Source organism: Phodopus roborovskii, unplaced genomic scaffold, assembly GCF_943737965.1.
Source record: "Phodopus roborovskii unplaced genomic scaffold, PHOROB, whole genome shotgun sequence".
Classification (NCBI taxonomy): Eukaryota; Metazoa; Chordata; class Mammalia; order Rodentia; family Cricetidae; genus Phodopus; species Phodopus roborovskii.
The window spans coordinates 25,987,896-26,005,588 of record NW_026126558.1 but is presented as its reverse complement, the minus strand read 5'-3'; the positions used below and the strand labels follow the sequence as shown (position 1 = coordinate 26,005,588).

At 35.6% G+C, this 17,693-nt stretch overlaps 1 protein-coding gene across 3 annotated transcripts in view; it reads right to left on the bottom strand.

Moving 5' to 3' along the window:
• Positions 1–1,541: 1,541 nt before the first annotated feature.
• Positions 1,542–17,693, bottom strand: part of Cdh11 (cadherin 11) — a 148,800-nt gene continuing 132,648 nt past the window's right edge. For all 3 annotated transcript variants that reach the window (XM_051201851.1, XM_051201852.1, XM_051201853.1), the window contains exons 10-13: positions 17,140–17,273; positions 16,800–16,917; positions 4,992–5,243; positions 1,542–2,865 (exon numbers count right to left, since the gene is read on the bottom strand). In XM_051201851.1, coding sequence (XP_051057808.1) covers positions 2,369–2,865; positions 4,992–5,243; positions 16,800–16,917; positions 17,140–17,273 — 1,001 coding nt within the window. In that variant the 3' untranslated portion in view covers positions 1,542–2,368. The remainder of the gene's footprint in view (positions 2,866–4,991; positions 5,244–16,799; positions 16,918–17,139; positions 17,274–17,693) is intronic.

The following is a 17,693-nucleotide window of genomic DNA, read 5'->3' as shown; positions in this document are numbered from 1 at the left end:
CTTTAGAAAGATTGTTTTTAAGGCAACATGTTCCAAATGAAGAAGAATTCCATGAGTTGGGAAAGACATTTTATTTTCAAGCTTCTATGAGGGTGCTACAACAATAAGAGCCTTAAAGTAAAAAAGAAAGAAAAAAGGGAAGAAAGAGAAAAGCAAGTCTTTTCAACTATTGAAAAGTAAACAATCCTGAAAAATAAGAAAAGGAAAGAAAACTCTTGACATAAAAATGTGAAAATGTTGCTGTCAACTCTATTCTGACTACATTCCTATATTAGTAAAATAGATCATTGTTGGATGGGGTGGCTTGCAGCTGAGAAAGTGATGTTTGTTTTCCTTTGAGTTATTCAGTCATTTCAAATTCAATTGGAGATCTTCACAAACCTAGCAAAATATTCTTTGGATTACAAAGTCTATCTAAAAAGTGAACACAACCAGCAATTATACAATCACACATCCCTTCCTGGGATAAAAAGTCCCCAAGGTTGTAGTGTTCACTAAGTCTATCCCACTTAATTATTCAATTGATTTTATTTCAATGAGAAGTAAACTAGGAGTGAGCACATCATAAATATCATTTCTTTTCCTATGCAATATAACTATCATAAAAAATAGTATATAATAGGGTGTCATTAACTAATCACAATAAAGAAAAGAATAATCAAAATGATCCACAATCCAAGAAGAAAAAAAAATGTGCCCTGTGTTTCAAGAAAAGTAGGAGAAGTATTTGCAGTATGATTCTGTGTGTTGTCTCCCCAAGTATTGCTTTTTGTCTGGACCTTTGGTCCACTAAACAAGTGAAACATCTTTCACAGAAGTTCCAATCCCCAGGAAACTATGTGACTGCATATGACTGTGATGCAAGCACAGATGAAATGACATGAACCTTCATTGTTCAAATTGGTCCCTGATCTCATCGCGAGCACATGGCCCCAAACATCTTCTAAAACTAAGTGAATTGCCCTTTCTCTCATGAAGACTTGAAATTTCCTATTACTGTAAGACAAAATAAAATTACAGGAGGAAAAATGAGCACTTTCAACTGCCAGTCATCTTACTTTATCCTAATAAAATTTACATAATGAAAATCAGAGTGGTGTGTGTTTTGACTATTCACTCCTCCAACTCTACAATGCTCAAGGTGCGGTATCAAGTCTATATCTAGAACATCGAGAGGTCTGACAATACTCATTATTTTGTCTCTCATAACTATGAGTTCACAGGTTAAATGCATATTATATAACATATTGAAAAATCATAGGCTAATCATAGGCTAGTCTAAATCCCTAAAGTCCTTCTTCAGAAGTTATTCTCGAGGAAAAGTCAGGATGTAAAACCAGAATGTACAAAAAAAAACCAATTTACATGAAGTTACAGAATCTTATCTTAAAAAACTCAAACATATTTGATTTAAATAAACAAATAGAGCAGCAGTCTATAACAGATCATAAATAGGGTTATTAAAAGATCACAATTAAATTAGAAATATAAATGGATCATTAGAAACCCTTATTTTTCAATGTTAAGAATCAAACCCAGAATTAAAAAAGAATCTTTTTTTTATTTCAAAGGTTGCTTCTTATATTGAAGCTCATATTAAAGCAACAGTACAATGTTCATAAAATATAAGTGTGATGCTGTAACATTTCCGTACATGTCAGAATACTGATATTTGTATGTATACTAAAATAAGAACTTTAAAATTGTACAAATAGATACATTAAAAATGACATAGAAATAGGGTGCTCCTCACTGAAACAAGACAGTTATATCTGGCACGTATTAGTTTAGGATGAAAGTAGAAGCAAAAAGATTTACAAGAATCAGCAGTAACAAGGTTGATGCTCAAGAGACATAATTGTACATTGTATTGTACATACATTGTATGGGTTTAAGCTGGCTGGATATTATATATTTCAAGTTTAAAAATGCACTACAGATAGAGTGTCCATAGTTTAAGGCGAAATTACAGCTCAGAACTGTTGTCCTTTCTAATTTTGTGGAAGCTTCTTTGAGAAATTAAAAAATAAAATAAGAGAGACTTAGATGTTCGTAACATATAGACGATTTCCCTTCATTGTAAGTTCACTGTAGACTTTTCCTTCATTTAAATATTTTGTGTGCCAAGTGGTTTTTCTCTAATGAAGTGGGTAAACAACTTCAGTATTTGCTTTTTTAGTGGGAAAAGGTACTTCACAGTATTTACCACTTTGATGTCCTTGCAGTTTTATTAAATGTTTCCTCTCTGTAAAACTCTACTTGTTTTAAATGAGCCTTTCCTTGTTTTAAAAAAATACCTGTTTACACATCTTCTAGATTCTTGAGAATGCCAGACACAGTTCTTAAGGCCAAATTTGTATCATTATTGTTAAGAGTCATCATCAAAAGTGTCTTTGGAGCCATACAAGTCTGCTAATTTCTTAAAGCGAGGTCCCCAGTTCTGGAGATAGTCGTAGTCCAGGTCTGAATCTGTAGTGGCAGACTCTAAGGAGCTCAGGGACCCTGCCACAGAACCCCTGCCCTCATAACCATAGATTTGGATGGAGTCATAAGGAGGGGCTGTGGGGTCATTATCTGCCTCCTGTATTCTTGTGTTGATGAAGTCATCTACATCCACACTGTTGGGTGCTGGTCGCAGTCCAGGTCTAGGCATGTATTGATACTCAGGTTTGATATCTTTGCGAGGAATAAATCCATTGATACCATCAGGATTCTGGAGTGTAGCGATGTCGAAGGCTTCTGTGTCTTCCTCGCCACCCCCTTCATCATCATAGGTTATGATGTTCTCACGGACATCCTCTTCCTCAAACACAATGAGTGGTTCTTTCTTTTGCCTCCTCAGTGTCACAAACAATACAACAATGACTGTAGGAAAAGAAAAATAAAGTCAGCAAAAATTAAGCTCAACCTCCCAGGCTACTCTTTTCAGAGGGCTCTGCTTCAAAACCTGGAATGGTATGAAAATGACCTCTTTTCCAGAAGTCACCAATAACTCCACTGTGACCTGTCTCTATCAAGAGAGTCTGCCCAGAGAGTATCATGCCCTGCGACCTGACAGATTGAAATAATCTTGAATGTTTTTCAAATAAATCCCAATACTATTTGGCTGTTCTCTTAAGAATCAGTGAGGACAATTGTTTCCTGGAAATGGATGGAACTGGCTTCTCCAAGTTTTCATAACTTGTTTCCTATCAAGTTTTCTCTGAACATTAGAATGCTCAGAGAAACTAGAACTCAACTTTCTGAGGCAAAAATAGGCTCCTGTCCAAAGGTTTCACTCTATAATACAAAAGGAAACCTTATAATAAAGGGTGGGGGAGAGGACAACTATAAAAAAAAAAAAACCTCAGAAGAAAAATATACCACCTATTTGAGCATAAAAATAGAGGTTCACATAAAAGCACAGGTGAAGAAACCCTGTCTTTTTCTGGGAGAGGTATTCCATTAGGCTTAAGCACTTACTTGCCAGAGCAAGCAATCATTTATAAGGAACACTAGACTCTTCTTAATTCTTTATCGATTCTGTGTCCTCCCCACTTCTAGCAGGAGGCTCCAACAATCTTTTGTTTGAAGACACTTGCACACACTCAGCAAGACTGAAAACAAGGGTTGTAGCTGTATTTGGCAACTGGAGTGAGAGCTTCTCTGAGGTCATATGATTCTGAGTTTCAGGGTTGAGAAGCTACACTTAGATTTCACAAGGTCCCTAAAGCCCTGTGACTTGCTGTAGCATATTCACCATCCCAAAATACTCCTTTTCACATTTATTTATATATTTATTTGCTTGCTTGTTTCTTTGTTTTGTTTTTGGCAAACTAGTGGGTTTGTTTTTACATGTGTTTTTCTGTGTTTGTTTTTGTCATTCATTTAGGGGACATTTCTTGGTATCCCGTACCAGATATGAGAGAGGTCTATTAGCTTCAGCACCATGACGTCACAACATTTATTATTGTGTTTTGGTGTATGCACCTATATCAGCCCAGTATTAATTCTTGGAAGATAATTTTATCCTGTTTGGAACACCCATACAGTCCAGCCTTTTTAATTAGCTATAAAACTCTGCTTCCAGAATTTGTATGTCTCCTCTAGGAACATGTGTCTGGCTTTCTTGGGCAATGTTAGACATTCTCTAAACTGTATCTATACTACCTCATGTCCTAATCATAGAATCTACTGTGTGCCTCTATTTGATTGTGAATTATTTCCTCGAGAAGCTGTGAATTCATCCAACATAAAGAGTGTCTCTTGGTGTTTTCCATAGGGTCTGACTCCCAAGATAATACCTATTAACTGGTGAACCAACTTTCCTGCCAATTTCCTATGGAGATGGTACTATTAATTCATTCAGAGGAAAATGTATATGTTTGATATCAGACTCTGGATTTGAAGTTCTATCTTAATAATTACCAGTTCTGAAACGTTAAGATATTAGAAGATGGTGAGGTCTACCTCACCAGCAGCTACAGAAGATGTTAACAGTCATCACCATAAGCTGAGGCATGCAGATAGATGTTGTAGATAATTAGAAGGTCACAGCTCAGCTTCTGCTAGCTGTTTTCTCTCCTTCCTTCACCAATCCATCACAGCACCAATCCTTTCTGCTCCGCTATCTCTTGTCTTTCTCTAACCATTTTTATTGTTTATTTGTTTGTTCAAAGAAAGCCTCCCTCAGATAACAGGTTTCTGTCTAAATACTTCAGCTATAAAACTTTCTCCCATGTCCTTCTAGCTTAGGGGTGGAATCTGCCTTACAGTCTTATGATACAAAGTAAAATGTTCATCATGACTTTCCTTAAACTCTTCCTGCAAAAATTTTCCATTCCCATACTCTACCCATTTTGCAATAGAATTCATGAGAGATGCCACAACTTGTGGCTTGTTTTAAACTATGTGAATATACATATACAGTACAGTACATGTAACCACCCTGTCCTGGATTAACCATTCGAAGGATGTGCATTGGTTGTATCATATAGCAGAAAAATCCTTACCCAGGAGAATGACAATGCAGGCAAGGATGGCAATAAGTGCTCCGGTGCTCAGGCCAGCATTCAGGATGTAGGCCTCAGCATTACAGGACAGCAGTGCTCCATTCACATCACACCCACAGACTTTGATAGTGAGGGTATTAGTGCTACTCATGGGTGGGATGCCACCATCACTGATCACAATGGGCAGGAGGTAAAAGTCCTGCTTCTGTCGACTGAACCCTCCGCGCCGGGCGTATACCCCTGCAGTGTTATCTGTTTGAAGAAGAGAGATGGTGTGTTTTCATCATAGGACCATACCAATCACAGTTGCCTGCCACTTTCCAGCTTTGAAGACATGTTTTGTTTTACCGAAGGCAAAGTTAGAGGATTTCTTGCTTGTTAATTCTTCTAGATGTTTACAGAAGTCATGACATATCATGATAGTATGATGTAATCATCAAATGGAGAAATTGACTTTTTAAGGTTTGTCCTTTGGCAATTTGTGTGTTTAGTTTCTAAAGCAATTCCACATCCTTCCACACCAAAATCACAAACTCACTCATGAACCACATGATAATCTCTTCAGGAAAGTGCAAATACTTGATTAACCATGGAGCACATTCTTGTTTCTTTCAAAATCAAACAAACCTCCTCAACCAAATCCTTAATCATGTCATCTGATCCTGATTCAACAGTTCTCTCTGTCACCCACACTGCACAGCCCAAGACTGCAAAGCAGAACATTGTGCTTTCTTTTCCTATACTTAAGCATGTTTTCCCAGTTAACATATCCTGCCATCCCAAATGAACCAGTTCAGCACAACCTGGAGATCTCACTTGGGTTCTAAACAAACACTCACTGCTTTGTATCTATCTTGTCTTTTCTTCCAATGATCTCTCACATCAAATAACTATTTTTTTTATAACAAAAGTAGAATTTCTCCTAGCTCAAAAGTACATCTCAAAGTCATCCCTTAAGGATTCCCTCTGAACAGCTCCATTACCCCTGTCTATTGAGAATCTTCATACTCTATATTCCTATTTCTACAGAAGTACATATTCTGCACATCTCTCAGGATTTGTTGACATCACCACTTTGACCTCAATGAGACTGGGGATTTCCAGAGAGTGGGGGATTTTATCTGATTCATTTCAGGCTCTTTACTGTCAGATGCGCAGCAGGCATTTAATAAATATTTGCTGAGCAAATCATGTAACGTGTTCCCAGGAAACGTTTAACTAAACTCCAGATGTTGGCTTTCATGTTTCTCCATGTTTTATAACCTTTATTCCCCAGTGCTACTTCATCATGTTCATTCTACAGGCGAAAATCCAATACAAGATATATTTACAAGTAAGGAACACATTGTTCTTTTTTTTTTTTTTTTTTTTTTTTAAAGGAGCAGAAATTTAATGTTCTCCATCAAATTGCACGTGACACTATGATCTGCTGGTATGGTCTGGCCATTTGTAGGTTAAAAAGCAGCAATTTATACTAAAGAGCAAGGTTACCTAGCTGGCAAGCTTAAACTGGGTTGATAGGGCCATAAATTTGTTCCCACAGCAGCAAAAAATATACCCAAGAATCTTGAAAAAAAATTGATGGGATTTAAGTAAAGGAAAATGTAATTTATTGTACTTGGCCTATTTGGTAGAGCTTGTCTCATACTAGGTTGAGCACACTAGTCTGAGTAGTTCTGAAGTTGAGCTTCATTTAGTCACTGACTCTGGCAAGCTTTATGATGATGGTTTTCCAGCCTTGCACTGACTACTCAACCAACCCAAGACAGAATGCCTGTGTCTCTCATTTCTGGATTTTCTGGATTTTGTGTGATTGGGATACTGTGCTTTTATAATTGAAGAAAAGTTATATATACTACATAAAATGGAATGAAAAGTAATCTAATCAAATAAAAGTTGGTCGCCTTATAATGATCTAAAATTCATGGTGAAATTATTCTTCATTTCATAATTAAATGTATCTATAATAAATTCTTTAAACATATTGTCTCTTTACTACTTTTCTGTGTTCAAATAAGATTCTCACAACTAAAAATTTACAATATTTACTCCATTTTAATTTCTTGAAATATCATTATATATAATGAATAAAATGAGTATTAAAATGCTCATATATAAAAACATTGATTAAATGTATCGATCAAACTAACTATAATATGGGTGAACTTCCTAGTGCAAGTTGACTTAGTTAAACTATGCAGGTTCTACTCTGGTACCATGATATGGCTGAAGATAATGTGAACGGATCAGTTTTCTTTCTGTTTTCACAAACTTTTAGAAACCATAACTTGAGATTTATTTTTCAACTATTCATCGATGCAAGAATATCTCTTCAGATCACAGTAGTCCGGCTTCTACACAAAAGTAGTTGAAACTCAGACACTAGTGTGTGACATAGTTCTGTAAACACAGAAATATTTGAACCAAGATGAGTCATCTTCTGTAAAGCCAACTGTTCTCAGAGACACCAAAATTATTACAGAAAAGCTCATCAGAGGTTCAGGTTGGCTGACTGAGGTCCAATCTCTGATTGATAGAACAGAAGGATCTCTAAAACTTCTTTTAAAATCTCTTCTAGTAAAGGATGTTTATGCACACAGAGATTAGTATCAGTTCTAGGAATAGGAAAGAATTGGACTATGAGTATTCCAGATATACTAATTGTAAGTTTCAGTGATGATTTTTTTTTCTTTTCTTTTCTAGAGACTTTCTTGCTCATTTTTAAAACAAGGAAACTTACTGGTACCTCACATGAAACATAGAGTGGTTACTGGAGCTAAATGATATAATATCCTTCATTGATTGCCGTCTAGGCTGATTGGTCTTCCAGAGAACCCACAGGCTCTGCCAACCAAAAACTTAACACCCAGAGCCAAGCCTATCCATGGCCCTTAATAAAGAGTTAAGGTCATAGATATGAGACTTGTCAACCAATCTAACCTACTATTGAGATAATCTAAGCTGCTTAAATTCTCTCTAAGTCCTCATTGCCCTACCTCCCACAGAAGTATGGACTTTTCCAGATGAGCAGTTCTGATCACTAGCATCAGAACCTATAATGGTATTTTTGTGATCCATCCAAACATGGTCAGAAATAGACAGTATGGTCAGAAACAAATGAAAATCAGTTCTAAAAGCACCAATGGGAAAAGAAATAAACTAACAACAATAAGAATATGTTTTCCCTACTTAAACAAGCACTGCATTTTAAAAATGACTATGTATACTTTTCATTTGAATTATTTGAAGTAGCTGGCCGCTCACTCTGTCTTTGAGAGTGACCTTAGTTTGGATTTAGAAAGTAAAAGAAAAGGTTAGGTGTGGGCATATTTAATGAGAAGAATAGATTTAAAAAATGGTAGCTAAGATGAACCACAAAAAGATAAATACAGCATTAATTTTAACTATTCTATTTTGAAATTTCATAGATCCGTTTCCTACCCATGAAAATCTTTAAAGAGAAAAACTCAGTCTCAAAAATCAAGCGTAAGTAGTTTATACCTTGAATTTCCCCATATTTGTTATTTAATTTTTGACATAAAATTATTATATTTAAAATTAACTTTGCTTCTATTCACAAAAGTACTTAGTGTAGTGTGATGTTGGCCTGTTGATGATGCTAGAAGAATATTAATATTTTTCTGCACATACTCCTCTCTGAGTAGCAGACTAATGGGGAAGAAACGTGAATTCCTAGAAATGTCACTGAAATTTCTAATACAACTATCTACAAAGAAGTGTTCATATTCTGTAAGTAAGGAACTAATTTGTGTTTCAGTTCTAGGTTATATATTTCCCCAGAATAACTAAATGTTTTTCAAGCATTTTGGTTTTTTCTACTGATGCTCAATATTTTCAACTCTGGATGCAGATAGATAACCAGTTCGACTTTTTCCCCACTTTGACAAAACTTTGCAAATATTGCACAGATTGCAATGTTTCTATAAATGGAGAAAATAAATTCAGGTTTCTAAACTTTGTATCTAAAACATGGGCTCCTTATTGCATGCTACTTTTACCTGCACAGTTCTTCATTATACTAACAAAGTTCAAAGTTTCCTAATGGTGATGGTCTCCATGGCACCAGGTTGGGATTCTTATATAAGCATTATGATGATGATGTAGCCCAATTCAGAGATGCATAAAATATGACACAAAAAGGGAAAATTCTTGCAGAAAGATGCACTTGATATGTAGCTGCACTAGATATCAAGTCTTGCATTAATCTAAAACATATTGCCAGAAAAAGGCACAGCTCCTGCCTATGAAAATATGATCAAAGAAAGCATGGCAGAAAGAACTAAAATATTATGCTGTTTCTATATTGACATCAGAGGGAAGGTTTCCCTTGCCACCCTGGGTTCTCTGTCCTTCTAGTCTGTAAGGGTGAAGAACCCTCATTCCATGAACAACTGAAGCACGCTGGCTATTTATAAGACCCTTTAGATGGTTTAGTCTGAGAATTTGCTCTTGAGATCAATAAATATTTGGGGAATTTTAAAGTAGGACTTACTCTTAGGGAGATACATTCTTTCCTTCTCACTCAAAGTTACCTGTTATACCAATTCATCATACACTTAGGGAAAAAGTAGATCCATCCATCTTAGTCAAAGTTCATTATCAAGTCACTAGCATCTTCCCCAGGAAAGGTAATAGGTCAAATTGTGTGGTGTGTGTGTGTGTGTGTGTGTGTGTGTGTGTGTGTGTGTGTGTGTGTGTGCCTGTGTATGTGTCTGTGTGGAGAGAGAATATATATTACCCAACAGTCTTGGAAAAGTTTTAAGCTTTCATAGTTTCAGAAAGCAATATGAAATACAATTACATAAATATCATTAGCATGTTTCACTTTACATAATTATTTTTATGCTCATTTAAGTTTGTATATTTTTAATAATTTGCTTAAATTTGTTGATCAAGAAGGTTATTATTATTAAATAAGTATTAGAAATTAAAATAGTATTTTCAAAGTCTACAGTGTACATATGTGTGTTCAAAGATGAACTTATTGGCCTTATATATTCTCATTTTCTTGACTTTTTTAATATAGCAGGGTCTCTTCTTCTAGGTGTGGTAAATTTGTATTTTCCTGCCCACCAAAAAAAAAAAAGAAAAGAAACAAAAAAAAAAAAAAAAAAAAAACAGTTTGAATGTTTGTGGTCTCTGTAAAACAGAGTTCGAGGATTTGTTTCATTCTCTGTTTTGTTGATCCCTGTATGTGTTGGTAGAACAAATGATTTCATGTGTTTCTACACTGTTGTGGAATATTATTTCAATGTGTGCTAAATTCATATATGCTATGGAATATCTGTTTAATGATACAAGGATGTGTTGAATTCCTTTATGTTGCATTTGCTTAGCCCTGTGAAGCTGTGATACTTTTCTTGCATAAAATACCAGATTAGTCTAGTAAAGAGAAGAGTGGCCAATAGCTAGGCAGAAGAGAAATAGGTGAAGCTGGAATGAAAACAGAAAAAATAGAAGGAGAAGAGGGGAATGAAAAACGGAGAGGAAAGGAAGAGAACCATGGTCCAGCCACACAGCTATATATGGAGTAAGTGATAAAGGAAGATATAGAGAATAGAGAGAGGTAAAAACCCAGAGTTGAAATGTAAATGGATAATTTAAGTTCAGAAAATCTGGCCAGAAACAAGCCAACCTAAGACCAGTCATTCCTAAGAATAAGCCTCTATGTATACATTTGTAAATTGCATGAGGGGGCTCCCAAAGAACAAAGAGCAAAAAAGAAAAAAAGAAAAGAAGACTAAAACAAACAAAAATGTGCTACACTTTTCTTATTTAGTGTTTATGTATATGTGCCTGTGTATTCATGTCTGAAGTTGTGTGAACCTGTGTGTGCATAAATGTAGGTGTGTACACCTGTGTGTGCATGACTGTAAGAATATATGCCTCTGTGTTCATAGGGGGATATTCTAAAGTGGGTGTATGTGTGTGTGTAGGTGAGTTGTGGGCATACATACAGAGGCCATTAGAAGACAAATGTTGTCCTATTCTAATGTTTGACACATAATTCCCTTGAGACAGAGTTTCTCACTAAATCTAAAGCACTTAGCTTTAAGCTAGGGTGGTTGACTAGTAAGCTCCAACGTTCTGACCATCTCTGTCCTGCAAAATTGGGGTGGCAGACATACAAGGACATTCCAGACTTTTGTGTAGATCCTGGGGATTCAGACTCAGGTTCTTTTCTCTACACAGAAAGAAGTTTCCTTACCCAAGTTGTCATCTCAGCAGCACCTTCCAGGCTGCTGTTTTCAATTTGCCACATACTGATCTAGCATTTTTATAGTCAGATATTTCCAATCTATCTCCTCATACTACTTACTTTCAAACCTAATCTGACCTATGCCATCTCTATTTATAATGTACACATTACTCTTTTGTCTTCTTTTTTCTGCTTTGGTTTCAGGACAAGGCTGAATTGTCTTGCTATGATGGCCTAGAAATCACTGTGTAGCCTATGATGTCTTCAAAAGCCCTAGCCTCTTAATGACTGGAATTACAAACATGCTTCACTACATAAAGCTATCGAGATTTCTTTTAGTAACTGGTTTGACTTTTAGTGATATTTCTCCTTTACTATTGGTTAGATGGCAATAGAGTTAAGCAGGCAACATTTATTGGGTAAACTTCATACCATATTGCCTCTATTTATGATGTCCCAGAGATTTTTTTCACAAAGAAAAAAAGAGAAACACTTTTCACATTAACATGAAAAAAAATACAAATAGAAACATAATTCAAATTTGTCCACAGCTAATTTTTGCATACTATATAGTTAAGTGTCAATTAAACTGATTTCCTTTTAAGTTTTTCCAAAACAGATTGGAAAGAAAATGTGAACCCCATCATACTTGAAGAACCAGAGAGCCTCATGCTTTAGAGGAAAAGAAACAAAAACAAAAACAACAAGAATAAAAAAAATCCCTTAAAAACTAGTCTTTGTTGCAGAGACAGAAAAGGAATCAAAAGTATATACAGAATGCTTCTCATCCCACAGCTTTGTTAGAAGTCCACATGTACACCCAGCCTTCTAAAAATTTACAGAAGCCAGACAAAATATTTTATTTTACCAGTATATTGCAATGAAGGTAATACTAATATAAGGCAAATTTTAAATAAGTTGGCCTTAAACTGCTAATGTAAAAGATGATTCAAAACTGTGGGGGCTGCAATGACTCCCAGAAGAAATTATGTTGCAGAATCTACAAAGTAAAATAAAAGCGACTATAAAGGAGATACAGTAGCAATGACTGCCTGTGTGTATTTATATAATTCAAGCAAGGACGTATGAGACATCTATGTGATTATTTTGTGTTGACATTGACAGAATATGAATAGTTACAGTTTATTACATTTCTCATGCTAAACTATTTTGTTATTTTTGTTCAATTTTCTCCTTGCTGGAGGGGTGCAAACATTCTAAATGAACACTTTGAATATTAGGAAGACATCAAAGTATATTTTATGAAAAAATATTTGTAATAAAAGTAAAATAGAAAATATAACAAAACAAAAATGTGTTTGGCCTACAGAATGCATTCCAAGAATTCACCCTAAAAGAGTTAATAACATAACAAGCAAATGTGTGCAGAAATGAAAATTTATAAATAGCAGATAATGTTGTCCTTTGGTGAATAGGACCATAGTTAGAAGGCACCGACACTGATGTTCTGATGTAGACCAATGTATGTCACATGCTGTGTGTAAGACAGATGTTTAAGTTGCTTTTCATTAAAAAATAAGAAAAGAAAACAGATAGAAGGGGATAGTAAAAAATAACTAACTTATTTTTACAGTACACCATGTTATTTTTATTATTTTTAATCTTATTTCTGTTGCTTGTATTTTCAAATTTTCCTATAAGGGATATGTATTACTTATGCAATAGAAAAAACATAAAATTGATTGAAAATATATTTTACAATTATTATGGCTATGATTGAAATGGAAATCAAAGTCATTTTTCATTTTCTTTTCATCTATTCTCTGAATCCTAGACTCATGGACAGAACTATAAATTTTTTGTCTCTGTGGCTTGTTCTCATTTAACTGTGCAGTAAATAAGACAGAAGAGAATTAATTACAAAATACCACAGATTTCTATGTACTTTCCAACTTGTCACATGTACCAAGCAAGAACTTCCAACTATTTAAACTTGATTTCATGACTGACTGCAAGTATGATCTTGGACAGATCACTGCTTTTGGACAATTGCCTCATCTGAAATTGTAAAACACATATAATATATCCTTATGTGCTCTTTGATGAAATGGGTGAAAATGGTCCTGAAAAGATTTTATATAGCTGTGAAGAACTGGCAGGATTAGAAGGATTATTCCCTGTCTTTTTCCACCCTTGTTCTTATATATTATGCTTCCCTTGTATTTTCAGAGATGTCATTAATTCTGGCAGTTTCAAAGTATGTGCATCTCAATGGGCTCACTTCACTGACTCTTTATCTGCCCAAACAACCCCATTCCTGATAGTAATAGCTCAAGATGGACACACATGTTAAAGAGCCACCTGGTGTTCTTTCTTTATCCCTGCTCATCCAGCTTGAAAGCTGGAACTACAGGATAGAGTAAGATGAAATGAAATAAAAGACCAATTTGTACTAAGAGGGTTTCCCTCTTATATCTCTAACGATGCTTAGGAGGACTTTCGGCAAACACAATAGTGATTATTTATACTGCATAACGGAAGAAAACACTCATGGAGAAAGTGACTTGGTACTTTTACACAGCATGATCTAAACCATTATCTCCTATTTTCTATGGAAAATAGTCTCTGCTGAGAAATTTGGTAACTCAGTAGGCTATTAATAGGATGTGGAATGTGATTATTTCTTTTGGATTACTTCAATATGTAATTACTTTTAGGAGCCAGCAGAAAGTAACTCTATTAAATGATAATTATAGGACTGCATTTGCTTTGAGATTCTGTAATAGCACTAAACATAGGAGTTTTCATTAACTGTTTGCCATAGTTAATAAAGTAATTTTTCTTAAGAAGTAGCAATTCTCTACAAAAGTATAGCTCAATAGTAAGATTAGTCTCCTGAAAGAGAAGGTAGGGAGATGGATTGTGTAGATGGCTGGCTCATCAGTGGTGAAATAATCTCTGTGAAATTATAGAAGGCATCCACAAAGTACTGTTGTAAAATAAAATACTTACAAACCTCCTGAGAACAATATGCCATAGTACAGTGTTTACAGAGGTTAATGGAAACAAAATATGATTTCACACACACACACACACACACACACACACACACAAATAAATTAATAAATAAATAAAAATGAAAGACTGAGCAGGTGATAAAGTTGAAGCTGGCCCACTCAGCGAAGCCTAGAACAGCAGGAGGAATGCTGTAAATGTAGATCTTACTGGGAGTAGAGCAAAGCATTTGATGTTCAATGTTATTTGGGGATTACAGCAACACACAGGTGAAACTATGAGCACAACCAGAGTTTTCTAGACAGCTGATCAAGCCTCCTCACTACTGACAAAGGCAAGTGAAAACTAAACTAATATTAACATGGCAAAATGGGAAAATAACACAAGTTGTCAATCCAAATCAGTATTGGTAATTAGTTTGGGAAGATGAAAATTTCTAGCAATTAAAGCAGGAATTCTCTCGTGCTAAAATATAGACACATAGATACCTCAGAAAGTCTTATGAAATCTTTATGTAGACATTTCTCAGCTTTGCTAAGTACTTCTTAATTGATACTCACCTGCACTCTGGTCTCCTCTAATGGAGAGACATCATGACAAAAGTAAATTACTATATTACTCCTCTCTGTACCAACTGAAGGTATATGCCTTTGGCTGAAAAGTCTTAAATATCCTAGATTTTGTAGAGTTCCCACCATCTCTCCCTCCATCCCTCCTACCTCCATACCTCCATCCCTACTCCCCTCCTTCCATCACATCTCCTAAACTGTGGAATGAAGCTTGTAACTTAGTGCCTCTTGCAGACCCTGAAAATACTAGCTTTCAGCTATATCTCCAGCCCTCTTAGTTAACTTTGTTTTTTAGAAGGGACCTTGCTAAGTGGTGCAAGCTTTCCTTGAACACACTGTGGTTTAGGAAGTCCTTGAATTTGCAATCCTCCTACCTCAACCTTCAGTGCAGAGGAGATTATAGGCCTGGATCACAGGTCTGGTTCAATCATTTCCTAAAGGATCTTACTCCTACACATAAAGCCAAGAAGGTCAAGGTTATGAACAAAATAAAAAGATACAAAATAAAGATGCTATTTTGAAATGATGAGGGCCATTTTAAAATTAAACCCTGGCTTTACTATAAGGTTCCTTTAAAACACATATCTGAGAAATCAATGTATTGAGAGAGAAAAGTGTCTTTCATAATACCTCAGGCATTTTCCTTGTAGTCTCATTTTGATATATGCTTAATTTATAAGTTCCATAATTAAATGTTCTAGTCAGTTCACAAAATATTAAAATATGTCAAATCACATTCCCTCCAGATCCAAGAAGCATAAGGAATGTTGCTCTGCTTTAATATCAGCACAGGAAGAAGTTAAAGTAGTAACATCAACCTTGACTATGTGGTTTAAAACTCATCTCTACTTTCTAAGTGCATGGTTAAGTTTAGGCAAATTATTTAATGATTTTGTGCTTCATTTTCCTCACCTGTCAAATGGGAATGCTAATAATAACTACTGCCTGTTGTGTAATGATAATTACATCAACTGAATAGGTTAGGAATCTCCACATAGTGCTTAGATCATAGCTGCTGACGCTCCAGTACTGATGCAAACATGACAGCGATGGGTAAGAAGCAGTGTTCTTCCATAAGCCTGAGACCTCTGCTGTTAGTCTTTCACTCAGGAGGAAAGCAACACACATATACTTTGCATTGATAGCATAGGGCTATTAAATATATCAAGAAGGCCTACCTCTCTTGCCCATCCTGGTTGGTTGCATTGCTCTCTACATTTCACAGGCTGACATTGTCACAGAATTACATACACAACTTCCACAGAGAAATGCTCAGAGCATAACAGAATGGTCTGTGAATCAAAATAATCACTTATTCTTCACCAATGATTCTGCCACTAACTTTGTCCAGGGATTGTGTCACCTCAGACCTCTACATTCAAAGCATCTCCTTCTAACAACGGGCAAGTTTGTATCCTCCTTGACTGACAGAATGAGAATCAAGAATTACTGTGAATACTATCATGTATTTTTGCAATGGACGAACAGTGCTTCATTTTAACCCCTTCTGGCAATACCACTGTCAGAACTTATAGATATGGAGTTCTGCTGCCAGCCACACTGCACTGCAACTATGTTTGGAGGGGACAGCTTGTGTGTGAAAGATTATGCTGCCTTACAAAGTTGAACTAATCTCTTTTAATGCTTTACTTGATATCAATATTCATAAAGCCATGCATCCCCTGAAGGGTTTATCAATCCCTTTTTAAAAATTAGATAAATGGAGTTGTTTGCATATTGACCCTGTAAGCTTTCCCATTTGGTTTCCCCACTGCTTCATGAATATCAAAGCCAACACACACACACAAACACACACACACACACACACACACACACACACACATACACGGAAAATAAAATTACTCACTTACTCACATGTATCAAATGAATTTGTGTGTCAAAATAGAACTGGCATTATTATTCCTTGTTTTTCTTCAAGAGGAAGGCATAACTAGATTTGTGAAAATATTTGTGCTGTGTGATATGAAAGGCATTTGTTTTCCATTTTTACATCTCTGCATGCATAAGAATTTTAGCACTAACCTCTGTTGTCTCTGACTGTGAAATTTGGGTTGTGAATGATTTCAGGGGGTAGGCTGAAGATAAATCTTGGTCCATTGGCTGTGTCGTCCTGGTCATCTGCACTAACTGTAACTATTGGCTGAAAGAGAAGGGTGGCTTGTAAATAAATCATGATGATGATACCAGCATATCATTTATCTAGAATTTCCCAGCAGTCTAAAACTCTGATCTTAAAATTACTTAAAAGCAGTACTAAGACAAGAAATATTTTTTAGAAACAGGGAGCTAACTCAAGTTAATGATTACAAAATCCTCTTTCAAATGCATGGCCTATGGCCAGGACAGGGGAAGCCAGACTTACCTGGTTGGAGAGTGGTTTTGTCTGATCACTCTCACAAATAAAGCCTTCATAAGGGGCAGCAAACTTAGGAGCATTGTCATTAACATCTAGTATCCTGATGGCCACTGGGACTTTGGCTTCCTGATGTCTGTTGTCTGGGAAAAGAGAATTAAGACAGTAAACACATACCAAATAAGAGCATATAATGGTCCGTTATAATTCTCAAAGTGAGCAAGTGTTTAACACCTAAATATGCTCTTCTAAGAAATAAATAATGATGGTTTGAATAAAAAATGTTTGGACACATTTATATATTTAGGAGTTGGTTTAAAGTTCATGGTCTTTGGGGAGAGATTTGATACACAGGTATCTGGTGTAATTAAGTATCTATCGATGGTTTTGTTGTATTGTGGTATTATTAGGAAAATAATGAAAAGTATAGTAGGGTCAAGTTAAAGAATGATGTCGCTAGGGCATACTTCATGTCTACCAAGACATGAGCATCTTGGCTTTGTAGCATTTTGCCCAAAATTGTTCTGCCTCCTTACAGGTTGGTGGGAATGGAGCAAGGGGAC